This window comes from Bidens hawaiensis, unplaced genomic scaffold (genome assembly GCF_021521415.1).
Source record: "Bidens hawaiensis isolate Kalapana, Puna unplaced genomic scaffold, B.hawaiensis_p1.1 tig00012838_1, whole genome shotgun sequence".
Classification (NCBI taxonomy): domain Eukaryota; kingdom Viridiplantae; phylum Streptophyta; class Magnoliopsida; order Asterales; family Asteraceae; genus Bidens; species Bidens hawaiensis.
This window is the reverse complement of record NW_027492071.1, coordinates 524,859-539,159: the sequence shown is the minus strand read 5'-3', so window position 1 is coordinate 539,159 and position 14,301 is coordinate 524,859. Positions and strand designations below refer to the sequence as shown.

At 32.7% G+C, this 14,301-nt stretch overlaps 2 protein-coding genes across 2 annotated transcripts; both read right to left on the bottom strand.

The window, feature by feature from the left end:
• Positions 1-5,261: 5,261 nt before the first annotated feature.
• On the bottom strand, positions 5,262-7,165 carry LOC143542404 (uncharacterized). The gene is made up of 3 exons (XM_077034995.1): positions 6,160-7,165; positions 5,708-5,780; positions 5,262-5,431 (listed from the first exon to the last, which is right to left on the bottom strand). The coding sequence occupies exons 1-3, from the start codon at positions 7,092-7,094 to the stop codon at positions 5,264-5,266; spliced, it is 1,176 nt and encodes a 391-aa protein (XP_076891110.1). The 5' UTR covers positions 7,095-7,165; the 3' UTR covers positions 5,262-5,263.
• On the bottom strand, positions 7,096-9,217 carry LOC143542422 (uncharacterized). Its single transcript, XM_077035010.1, has 5 exons — positions 8,998-9,217; positions 8,699-8,895; positions 8,502-8,600; positions 7,215-7,661; positions 7,096-7,110 (listed from the first exon to the last, which is right to left on the bottom strand). Exons 1-5 carry the CDS (start codon positions 9,095-9,097, stop codon positions 7,096-7,098), a joined length of 858 nt encoding a protein of 285 aa, XP_076891125.1. The 5' UTR covers positions 9,098-9,217.
• Between the last annotated feature and the right edge of the window lie 5,084 nt (positions 9,218-14,301).

Below are 14,301 nucleotides of genomic sequence, written 5' to 3'. Positions count from 1 at the left end.
TGTAATCAATCTCCACCTCATTTGTAGGTTGCACACCAAAAGCATCCTCTCCAAACATAGGGTCAAATTCTGGATCCTCATGACATATATCAATCTGGTCTTGTTGTTCAACAACACCAACATTATTCTCTTCTTGAACATTCACATTTGCATCCTGTTTGTCTTGTTCCACAACTACCTTTTGAACAACAACCTCATTTGTGCTATCTTGCCATTCCAACAACAACCTTTTCTTAACTGAGTTTGCTTTATCTAGTACGACCTCACTTGCAAGAAACTCCTCATTTGTTATCTCTTCAATGGTAAACTTTGAGGGTGAGCAGAAGTATGTGTTTACAGAGGTGAACTCATGCTCAACATACACATTCATTAACTGATTAAAAGCTCCAATATACTTAGCAAATCCCCTAACATCATCATCACTTCCCAAAGCTCTAAGCCCCCAATCCAATTCTGAACCCGGTACTACATAATGGTAGAATCTAACCTTATCTGTAGGATAGGATAATTCAAGCAAGATTCGATCAAGCTCGTGAACTGAAAACTTGTCAATATCTAGCATGTCAACAAAATGGACAACGGCTCTTTTATAAACCCGTCCAGGAAATTTAGTGAAACTGCCACCATGGTGCATCTTGATCGTGAACAAATGTGGATTATTTACTACACAAACAAGATTAAACAGCTGTTAGTTAAATAAACCCAATTATAAACCCTAAAGTTTTAACTTACCATAAAACGCATCAGCATTTGATTGTTCATCAGCTTCACGAATGTAGAATCGATGAGGAGGAGGATCATCCATCTTACGTTTTTAAGTTTTGAGAATGATGTGCAATTTAAGGTATTAAATGTCGGGTTGTTGAGTCGAGTCGGATACGAGGGTTTAGGGTTTAACTGTCGGGTTTTTAATCGCCGGGGAATTGAATCGATTGAAAGGGAGGGGGAAGACTGATAAAGGGTTTAGTTGCAGAGATATATGAAAGGACAAAACTACCCTCACATGCGCCTCACGTGATGGGATTTAACTGACTTTTTATAACCCAGTTAGCGTAAAGGACAAAACTTGTAGGAAAAAAAAGTTTAAAGTACACCGCCTGCAAGGAAACTTAGAAAAGGACACGAACCGTAATTGGTCTTATTTTAAAGGACAAAATTTGTAATTCTGTCTTTATTTTTTTCAGGTATAATGGTTCATTTATGTTATATTATTCCTTATTTACTGAATTATTTATTTATAAAGTATTTTATTTTTATCTTATAGACATAACTTAACATCTTTTGTAATATCTGCTGGTAAAAAACTTATGTCAAATAATTTGTGGTGATTGAATATGTTTTTTACATTTTATATTATTTCTTGATATGTTTTCCACCCGTGTGCAACACGGGTTATTATCCTAGTATATGTAATAAATCAATAATTATTCACTTTCCTTTTACACTATATTTATATAATATCTATATATTTTTATAAATATAAATATTAACATATTATTTTACTATATATTTCAAAATACCTGGTGAATTCCAAATATCAACAACAAATCATGTTTCTCAAATGAAAATTGTTTTGGGTTTTTTGTGGAAGTTAAATTTGATTTTATGGGTCAAAAGTTAATAAATAGATTGTTTGGTACAAGTTAACTACATTTAGATCAAATTTTGTTACGGGTCAAAAATGAAATTTTGAGTATTTTTAAAATTTTGAGAATGCAAAATAGATTTATCATAAAATTTTTTAAGGGTTCAAAGTGTTGACTTTAAAATGTCAAAAGTATGAAAGTTAGAATTTTAAACATGATTCGGGTTTCAAGTTTATTTTTAAGGGCATTTTTTGAAATAATCAAAAGGTTCGGGATTTGGCAAATTGACTATTTTTCACTCAACTATTAAAACTTAAGAAAAGATTGCGAACACTTTCGACATTTCACCCCCATTGTCACACCCCAACCTAATGCGGAAATGTCGGGGCGTGATCCGATTGCTCACAGCTCGAAGATATTATCATAAATATAAATGACAATATCTAATTAATTATTTTGTTCAAATAATACAAACAATAATCAAATACAACCAAACAATTCAAATAAATAAATACAACAACTCTAAATCCATGTATGTCTTCATTATAATCCTAAGGTCTTTCTAAGTGTCCATCCTTCAACTCAGGCAACCTGCATATATGTAGAAAATGGAGTTTTGTCAACAAACATGTTGAGTGAGTTTACCACCAAGTTTTGACACCAAAATAATGTTAATATGATAAATAAGCAAAACGTAATAAATGCGAAAGTGAAATCAAACCATAAGCAAGTAAGTTGTTGACTAAACCATTGCCAAGCGAATCGGGCGCCGATAAATCAACCATAAGCAAATAAGAATAAGACCGTTGCCAAGCGAATCGGGCGGTGGCCAATAGAATGAGAACCATCTCCAAGGGGATATGTCAAACGAATGAAAGTGAATCGGGCGGTGGCCAATAGAATGAGAATAATCTCCAAGGGGATATGTCAAACGAATGAATACAATAACACATAAGCACATAACAAGTAGATTTGATTAATCACACACAATTACACGTTTGTTATATTTGATATTTATGTATATATAGATATGTATGTATAGTATTATATACGCATATGTCCCCATAACGTTTATGAAAATAGAGTAAAATAGGGGAATGATAAAACTCACCTGATCGAATAAGCCAAACGGAAATGTTTATGACAAGAACGATAATCACGCTCTTCGAGGGTTACCGACAAGGATCCTAATTAAATAATGTTATGAGTGAACTATAAATGAGATAATACATATAACGAATTTAGAATTTCGATATGATTTGAGTTATATTTATAGTTGGGTACGTTATGGATTGAACGATTGATCACTACGAATTATTGTTACTGTAAAAGCATTACTATTAGTTATTACTTAATTATAAAAGTCATTGTTTATTATATAATCGAATCTACAAACAATTAGTCTAAATATATAATGATGAACATTTAAATATATAATTAACATAAAATTTTTATTTTAGAAAATATAATTAACATTTTTAAATACGTTAATATGTTTATTATGATTTTAAAATAAATAATACATGTATACACACACACACACAGATATATAATATATATAAGCAAATTTATAAAAACATTTTAACAACTAGAAGCCTTAACATTAGTGTGGGTTTTAATAAAATAATAATGATTTATTATTAATAATATATATATATATATACACGAAAACTTGTAACGAGCTATTTGACACGAAACGTTAACTTATGATGTCGGTTTAACTAAAATATTGTTTATTTAATAATTAATATTAATTATAACATATTATATATAAAAACAAGCTTTTAAAATCCTTAAAACAAAAAATAAACCAAAAACAAAACCACTGGCAGGACACGAACTCGCGACCTCCTGCCGGAGCAGGTTTAGAACACACACACGAGCCATGCGTGCTGATGTGTCAGTTATTTATAGTTTGTAAACAAATTCATTTATGCAGAAACCAAGTAAACCCTCCTTGCTTATAAACCCTAGATTATGCAATCGCCCAATCGACGTAATGTTCGTTGAATTAAGATTAGGGTTAATGTGAAGCATATCATAACGAACCTACTGCACATAACAATTACCTGAATCATTGATTAAACAGGGGTTAATACGAGTTAACAGGGGCGGCGAACCAAGGACAACGAACAGGTATCACGGGGTGTCGATAATACAATTAACCATGGGGCTTTGACTTGTGCTGGTATGAGAGAGGTGCAGGCACGAGGAATTGAGTTATGAACAAGCGTCGGTTATATAATCAAATTAGGGTAGGACGGTTTGGGTTTATAAATCAATTCTTATTATAAACGATCTTGTTTCTTAATTAGGCCGATTATGATACGGGAAATCATAAGCATGATTCAATTCCTGAATTAGAACGATAATTGTGGTACAAGTTAACTAAATGGGTCAAGACTTCGGGTTAATGGGTTACGGATTTTGGATCTGGTAAACGGGTTAAGAAGATAATAAGCAGAATTTGCTTTTTAGTCCTTGAAGCTTTGATGTGGATACAAAAGAGGGTTAGAGTTTGTATTTTGGGTTAAAAACGTTCTTTTTCCAAAGTTATATATAAATATATAAACAATTAAAATTTTATATAAAAATGTTTCAATAAACGCGTTTACTTTTCAATGTTAAAACTTCTCGAATCATAAAACGAGTCGGGTTATGGATATAAGTTCGTTCGTTGGAAAACCCGAGTTGTTACACCCATGCCTATCAATGCTTCTAACTTTTATCAAATTTCAAATATATATGTGAACATTATTTTTTCCTTCAATGATGATCAAAACGTTGTATGGGAAGCATGTTATGCAAAACTATGCTCAAATGAAACAAAATATTCACAAAATTGAATGGGTTAACATGTTATTTTTTATGTTGTCATTATGACAAAGTCGAGAAGCCCTTTGAAACTTATCAAAATCTTTTTTATAATGTAGCTTAGAAAAACATAGTTCTTGAAGAACATCCATTGTTACAATTTAATATCATACTTTCTTTTGATGGGTGGTAAATTGATAAATATATCAATAAAGGTAATGCCTCTTTTGTATTTATGCTGAGTGGTTAGAACTACTATCGTATGAGGAGTCTTATTTTCGAAATTGGTTCATAACCAAAATTCTTTCAATTATACATATATATATATATATATATATGACACCGAGAATGAATTTTTCAATAGAAAGAAGCATTCTCGAGTACGATTTTGCACAGACATTTTTTATTAAATTCATTTAAAAAACCATTTTGTGATATAAATAAAATTAATTTATGTACACGTTGTATAGATACAAAGCATAGATATAATACATTTTTTTTATATACGTCATGTAATTATTTATTTTACTTATTATTTTATAATTTGAATTATCTCGTGTGTAACAATAACAACATAAAGTTTGAAATGTGGCAAATACATATGCTTTTTTGGCTTATGCTTCATTTTTAGGGCTTGGGTAATAATAAAAAGCGAAGCCATTGTCTTTTGATCTTAATAAAAGAAACTTTTCAATACGTAAAGTGCTAACACTGTAAGCAATAAATCTTGAATCTTCAAAACCTATTTAGTCTATTACTTAATGAAACTCTAAAACATGAATAGCATTTGCAAGAAAATAATCTTTACAAGAATATACACGCTTGAAACACTCAAACATGAAGAGCCTTTGCACACAGAAGTTCTACAGTTTTTGTTTCTTGACGGCTGGGCCTTCTTTACACATGTTTCTCCATTTATCTTTCAAGTCTATAGTCGTCCGACTTTTATCGAATACGTCCTGACCGAAATCTAGAATTTTCTTCCATGGAATTCTTTTATAATCTTCACTAGAAAATTTCTCCATCCCTTCCTAACGAAGTTGCAACATGAAAACAGTAATTAACTAACAATATATGTATATATACATATATCTATTACAATAATTTTCTATTTTTCGAATGAAATGGTTCATTAGGTTATATGCGTTATTAAAACACACTTTGAATAAAATGATTCATAAGTAACCAACATGGTATATGCATAACATGTTCTTTGCACAAGATGATTTGATAACCATAAATGTTTTTATATTCAAGTAAATAATTAGATTATTTAATAAGATTTTAAAATGTAGAAACTCAAGTACCTTTAACTTCTCCTCCTCTGATTTCTCCCAAAAAAGATTCTTCCGCCGCAGTAAAATAATGGTGCTTGATGTGCTATAAATCAATTGTGGATTCATCAAAATACATAAAACACACACGAGCAGAACTAGTTGACAGGTTGTAATCAAAATGTAACGGTATTAATATGTCATAAACAGTAACAAGACACGAAAGCGACCAGTTTAACCCAAATTATTTTAATTTTCTACGTTTTGTTAAGAAATTAATATTTTAAAAGTACAATTTTACAACAAAAAATTGCAAATGTACACAATAGTGTTACATTTTAATTATAAAACCGTATGTCAATTTTTCTATTAAGTTCTAAATGCTGGTATAAAACACCCAATCAAATCCCACGGGCTTCATGTTTGGTTCGTGTCAGACATTCAAACCCCTAAAAACAATACAGTTTTCAAGGTTAAGAACTTACTACTGTGGCTCTCGTTTACGGGCTCGTTTCGAGTGACTAGAAGTAGATGACACTGGACTTTCTTTATCTTCGAGCGGCTGTTTAGCCACGCCAGCCAGGCCTGTTGACTGGTGATCCGAGTCAACCGATGCACGATTTTTGCCTCTACTCATAACACATTCACCACCATTTAACTTAATATGTTCATTTGTTTTAGAGGATGGTCTATGTTTAACTCCCGAGGTTAAAAACACCTGCAAGTCTTTTCTAGCTAAAGAAGCCTTTTTCTTAACTTCCATATATTTAGATATCGCGTGAGAGTACGAGCAAAACGGGCAGAAAAAAACCTCGTTTTCCTCAAATGTGGCAGCCGAGCCCAAACACCTCTTGTGAACCCTAAACGGACACGCTTCAGAATTACAAACTAATAACTGACCGCCTTTGTTACACTTCATACAAAGATATGTTTCAGTGAAGTCAACCGTTGACACGAAATCTTGACTTAGTGTAAATTGAGAGCTCAAAAAAGCTTCTTTTTTTGCTGCAATATCAATCATCTCATCATCATCATTAGGAGGCTGTTGACCATGGTCAATATTCTCATCATCAGCCTCACAAGGTGGCTGTTGACCATGGTCAATATTATCATCATCATCCTCACGAGGTGGCTGTTGACCATGGTCAACATTATCATCATCATCATCGTCATTCTCCAGGGGTAATGTAGTCATTTCATGTTCTTTTCTTCCAGTCTCCTGTGTAATCCCTTTATTTGTATCTTCTACATGAACAGGCTTCTGCAAGGGGCATTCTTGTAATTTGCCGTTAGCGTTTTCCTTTTTCAGAAATACCAAATCATCATCAGCCTCATCATTTACACCACGAGACACCCGCTGACCACGGTCAACATCATCACCATCACCCAAAAAGTCGTTTTCTGGGGGCTCTATAGTCATTTCATGTTCTCTTCTTCTGATATCTTCTATACACCTTTTATTAGAATCTTCTACATGATCCGGCTTCTGCAAGGGGCGTTCTTTTAATTTGCTGTTTACGCTTTCCTTTTTCAGAAATACCAAATCATCATCAGCCTTATCATCGTCATCATCATCACCCAATAAGTCTTTTTCCGGGGGCTTTATAGTCATTTCATGTTCTTCTCTTCCAATAGCTTCTATACACCCTTTATTAGAATCTTCTACATGATCCGGCTTCTGCAAGGGGCTTATTTGTAATTTGCTGTTTTCGTTTTCATTTTTCATAAATAGCAAATCATCATTCTCATCACAAGGCAGCTGTTGAGCATGGTCAATATTACCATCATCATCATTTCTTCCAGTATCCTTTGTAAATCCTTCATTAGAATCTTCTACATGATGTGGCTTCTGCAAGGGGCATTCTTGTAACTTTCTGCTTTCCTTCTCAGTTTTCAGAACTGTATTTTCACATACATTTGCAGCTTTACTCATTTCTTTCAATGATTCAAGAATCAGGTGATTGCCTTCAATAAGTGCTTCCTTAAACTGTTTGATCAAGCAATGCAGCAAGATGTAAATAAAGGGTGTGCGTGATAGATACTAGAAAATCAAAGTTTGATTTATTGAAAAACTAAGATACTTTACCAGATTCGAGAGGCGATAATCTCTAATACAAGACACTTGATAATCAAAATAAACAAGACAATACAAACTAGAACTGGAAAAGGAATATTTAGAGATAAATTTGGTAATTACTACTTTCTAAAATTCAGCCTCTTGACTTTCACTCCCCTAAAATTCAGACTCCCACTAATTTACCCCTAAACCTTTGCTCCTGTTTGACTAGGTCCAGTCGTTTGACTGGGTCTAGGAAATAACTAAACCGAGAAGGGTTGGACTCAGATGGGTCAACCTGGCCCTTCTTGTATGATGGGGTTGTATCAGTTTGTGTATATATGAAGAGGTTCATTACAAAGCACAAAATTATTGACAGAACAAAAGAACAAACCTAAAAGGTTATAACTTTTTTTTACCAATGATTGATATTTAAAAAAATACTACTTACATACAAATGCGTATATAATGTACACAAAAACCATTAAATCAATTTGTTCATATGCGCTTTTAATTTTTAAATGATTTGCACATGTGTAGGTTTCATAAATAAACAAAATTTGTTCATATTTTGTTTTCAGTTTAAAGATAGACGAATAAACATCACATTTCAACCATTTTCTTATATTTTAAAAATAATAAGATTGAAAATATGAATGATTTAGCTTGCTTTCTGTTCTTGCAAAAGAACTGTGTGTGTGTGTATCTGTGACTGTAACTGTGTGTGTTGTGTGTGTGTGTAAATGTGTAGAAAACAAAACAATTATCAACCTTTTGCATAGGGGTTTCGGGCAAAGAAGCACTTTTATGAATTATGAGAGGGTGAATATTCCATTTTCGCCTTTTTAGCTCCGTCATCGATTCAGATGTCTGTTACATTTATTAAAATAAAATAAAGTAAAAATTATAAGTTCTAATAAACATTATTAAACTCATTATTTTTACTTTTAGCAAAATAACTGCGTTACCTCTTTCAAAATCTTGTTCAAAATGTCTTCACCGTGCTCTGACGAATCAAACATGATTTCAGTATTTTGACTAGAATCCAAGTCAACCGTAGCATCATTTCCATGTGGAAACAATCTCTGTAACATTCGCAACGAGACCATTTCCTTTGCATCCTTTCCTATATCAACTGATATTTCAGGAGCTTTATCTACCAAACCTAAAACATGCATATATATCCATTTGTTATTTAAAAATAAAAAAGTACAACAAATAAAGTTTAAATAACAGATAAAAAGGAACATAAAGCATAACTAATTACCAGCTAAAGTAGGTGAATCTACTTGCTTAAACTTTGAAATGGATTGAATGACCCAATTCCATGCCATGGCTGTTGCATCAGATGATGATGTGGCGAACATAAAGATCACTGTTCCAATGTTTCAAAAGCTATAATAATAGTTACATCATCTGTTCATATGTGTTCTTGCTATAGGATTGGTTGACCAAATTCAAAGTCATGACTGCACAAGTAGCCCCAAACATAAGATATACAATACAATATGGGTCAAAATACAAAGCGAAATATAAAATATCAATATGCGCGTACGCTAGGCGTTTGTTATTAAAGGCGTACTAAAAAGTTATTCATAGATAATGTTTGAACTAGTTAACTTTTAAACACTAAACGTTATTTCCAGATAATATTATCTTCATCTCTGGTAAGATTTTTTTCAATAAATGGTCTAATTTGTCCAATTACTCAAAATACTTGCTCAATCAATGGTCACATTTGTTCAATCAGATTTAAAAAACTCGCACTCGTGGCAATCGATGGCCTAATTTGTTCAAATGCCGGTCAACTGCGTTAGGTGCCACGTTAGATGACATCATGTGATGCACACATTATGCGCTATTGATGTGTGCATTCTCGTTGTTAATAAAGCTTATTTGGCTGTACATAGAGCATGACTCATTGATTTTTAGGACCTAAACAAGACTGGTGAACTAAATGAAACCGAAGTAGATTATACCAAAGCTATCTATGCAATTGAAGGCCATAAAGCTAGATAATTGGCACACTTATTCATCTAACAACTAATTATTAGTGCCATAAACCTGAATAATAATAACAACATGATTCCACATCTTGAAACAAAACCCTAGGTTTGATCAATCGAATGTAACTTTCCAAATAATATGCAGAAAAGGCAGATTAAAACCTAATAAACGCTAGTGAAATGAAGAAGATTAATAATAATAGGGTTTAAAATCGAACCTGTTAGAGAATTGAATCGAAGACGATTAACAATGGTGAGGAGAATTAGGTAATAATTAATTAATTAATTAATTATTTGAGTTCCAAATATTAAACAACTGAGGATGCGAGGCTTCTATGGCAAGCCAGCCTACACAGCTTCAAAAATTAAACATGCTCCTTTTCTTTTTTTTTTTCTTTTTTTAAACAGCAAGCCAAATGTAAGTTATTCTAGGAGTGAATAGGAAACTAAATTAACCAAATTGAAATTTAATTAACAGAAAAAACCGAACCGAAGCGTTAACTGATGTTTAATTTTTTGTTTTTTTTGAAAAACCGAATTTTTGGTTTCGGTTCGGTTTTCATTTCTAAAAACCGAAAAAAAGGGAACCGAACCGAACAGATATGTGTTTTTACTTAAATGTTAATACAATTATATGTGTTTTTTTTAAATGTTATGACCCGAAACAAAACACCAAAAGACCTACCATTGATGGTGACGAAGATTATGAAGATGATGAAGATTGGGAGTAAACTTTGAAGATGAATAAGATGAAGAATGAATTGAAACTAAATTTTTAGTGTTTTTTGATTAAGAACTTTGTTAAATTTTAAACTCTAGCACTGCCACTCTTGCAAGTTTGTATTTGTTTGGTTCCACGTAACAAATGCCTATTTTTGTGTTTTTTGAATCTAATATGCATTTTCGTTTTTTAGGAATTTTTTTGCAATGTCTAAAAAAAAAAAACTTGATTATAGCCGAACCGAAACCGAAAAGGCCAAAAACTGAAAAATGATCGGTTGTGTATTTGAAAAACCGACTTTTCAGTTTCAGTTTCACCTAAACACCGGACTGAACCGAACCATACTCAACCATACGTTATACAAGTATTGAGTCATTAAATAAGTGACCTCCTATTTTATATTCTTACTACCTTACCACTCCATTAAAATATGGAAATGACCTTCGTTGAGGCTCATTAAAAGGTGCATCTGGAAATAGGTTTAAAAGTGAGAGTATATTTATTTAGAACAGTCAATGTAGCCTTTGAACACTAAGGGGGTTAGGTAGTTCGGGTATAACCGGAACACCACCGTGACTTCACCCAAATAACCATTTCCTAATGAAACAACTTGAAAAAGATTTCCCAACTTTTTCAATTTTCATGGAATCCTTTTAACTTGTCCAATTATATAATTTAGAAAGTTTATTTTCAACAAAAGGTCTCAATAGAAGAAGGGTGATTGAAATTTGAAATAAGTGGTGCCACCCTTTGGGGTAGTCCAAGTTAGTTAAGAGTAAAAATAATGTGGTAGTGTAAAATTGATCAGGTCTTAAGGTAGTTTGAAAATCTTAGGGTTCTGCCCCTCCACTCTAACCCCTCGCCCGCACTTATGTAGGAACATTGGTTTACGGGCACCTAATGACTTTTGTAATTTTCACACAAACAATATAGAATAATATAAACCCATAAGAATTTTAGAGGTGTTCACCCATACCAACAAGTTTAATGTTGGTGCAGTGGTAGCAGTCTTGTCTAATTAACCCTTGTTTGGGGAAAAAACCCCGGTTTGAATTTCGTGTGCACCTTTTTAAAGTTATTCTTTTTTTAAATATGGACTTAAGGTTTACCAGATAGACAACCCTCTTTCGTTCTTCACCTAGTACATTCGCACAAGGTAGTAGCACTTCTGAGTACCACCGGCCTTAACCAATCACCGTGTTCATCGAACTTCCATCTCTGGCGACCGCCTTCTGCCTGCCCATCGATTTGTTCATCTCTGAGATCAATCCTTTAATAAATCCTATAAGGTAAACCTAAAACATTTTCTTTATATTGTATAAGTTAGGTACCAATGTACAACATATATCGAACAATCTAAGTAATATGAGTACAAAAAAGTTAAAAGTTAATTAAAAGAATGATAAATAAAGTTCCTTATTAAATTATTAAATTTAATAAGTATGGTTTAATCCATAGAGGTTTCCAACAAAATCATGGCATAAAATAGGACATTGATTGGTATAAGAACATAATTCCTACATATTGACAATATGCGATGATTTACGTCCGCGACCCCGACCACCCCCGAATATAATTAGAGCCTCGAAGGTGGAGTCGAGTACTGTAGAGATTGCAGAATTAGTCCATGACTTTCAGTCTATGAAAGAAGATCATGAAGCACAAGTCCGTGTTTAGAATCCCATGTTGTAGAAAAAGGTTTCAAACGATCGAGGTGCCTAAACCACATAAAAACCGGTGTGTCTTATCCATATCTTTTACCAGTTGGCCGAATCTAGAGAGTTGACCACATATGTTACGACCATATTCATAAATAGTGGAAGTATCTTTATCAGTTGATGAAGTTTATCACGTAAACTTTGAACTTGTTCAACATAAAAGTTATTTTAGTCATTTTGGAGGGCTATCCAAATCTGCGAAGACATTAATAAGCACAAACCTGTTAGGAGTAAGAAGAAAAAAAGGAGAATTGTTGTTCGTTAATCAATGTCAAACCATGATGAATAAGTAGTATTTGCAACTTCTTTGTAGTTAACAATAATGGTGGCAGACGGTGATGGAGAAGACTCGTCAACATGATTCATTAGCTTTTAATAGGAGATACGAAGAACCAGCTGATTACTTCATAGTAAATAATTAGAAGAAGCAAGCAATACAAAGCATTTATTTTACTCTAGCACACGCCTACTAACATATGACTACATGCACTAGCTTTCACCAAGTGCACCAAAATCACGTACTTCTTTTTAGTCATTTTTTAGCATACTCAAACTTTGACCCCAGCTACAATGTGTCATTCAATCATCCAAAATAACTTGGGATGTGTGGTTCCTGCCCTCCAAAACCGAACGGGAAACGAACTAGACCCATACTTGTTTACTGGTAAATGTCACAGCGTATCATTTAGAATAATTGGACATGATTATGTATTTAGGCCTTCAATTGAGAACACTAACGGCATAATTGATTAATCGTACATATGGTTCTTAACGATCATTGCGTACGACTCCATCAAACCATACGCACCAATTGTGATGAACATTGTGTAGCCGATCGAGACAAAAGCAATGATGATCTTTGTGATTATTGATGATTCAATGAATTGGCATCCAATTTGGTAGTCTGCACAAGCGTCAATACTTTGTAGGTTTGATCTCCAATACTAGGCGTCCATACTTCTCATGATCTTCTCAGTATAAAACTAGGTTTTTTTATTTAAATTAAAATACTTCGGGATTTCACGAGTCTTCTCTTCATGCACGTTGGCCGTTACCAGACCCGAACCCAATCCAATACCCAAATGTGTCCCTATGTTATGCCTAGGAACCGACCCTATTTAACAATAAACGGGTTTGACGGATGTGGGTGTGACAGGTCTTGTGGGTTTTGCAAGTCGTACCCACTTTATTTTCACCTAAATTTAACCCGTACTAAACATTAACTACCCTTTAAAAATTTGAAATAGTTATTAATATAGTAGTTCTAATAATTTTTGTAAACACAGTTAATTTTTAATCATTTTAATAATATACTATATATAATTGGAAAACGATTTGCTACGGTATTGTAACACCCTAATTTGAAAAACACCAAAAACAAGATTCAAAACGACTCAATACAATGTTAATCACGTGGAAATTTGGTCCCAATTTTTTTTTTACAACCATACAATACTTTAATCACTAAGGGGTGCTTGGGATTCCTTATTTTCATCAACTTATAACTTATAAATTTTTTGAAAAGTTATAAGGTGTATAAGGTGTTTGACAAACCATAAGGCCTTGTGGATTTTAACTTATGGAGAAGGCAAAATAAAGGGGTATTGAAAAGTTATAAATATGTAACTTATTAACTTAATGGGTTTGATTTACCTATTACACCCTTATAACCCTCAAAACTCATTACACTCCTTTTAAAAAAGAGTGTCCTTTATAGTCATTTTGATTTGCCAAAACATATAAGAGCATTCCCAGCCTGTTTTCTACCCTATATCCATATATATCATATAATTACACTAAAAAACATTGTATTTTCCCTCTCCTGTTTAATTAAATAATAATTTTTATACCTTTATCATCATATTTTCTCTTTCTTTCACTCACAACTACTTTATGAAAATATTAAAAAATTATACAATATCTACAGTAAAACCTCAAATTTAATTTTCACATATAAATTTTCTCTCTTCTCTATTCTACCTACAACTACTCATAACCATACCATATAATTTACAAATCCTCCTCACATAATTTTAGGGAACGGATTAAGAATGTTCTAAGCTAATCCAAACATTTTTAATTTTAAAAACTTCTTTTAAAAAATTCATAAGTTAATAAGTCCTTTT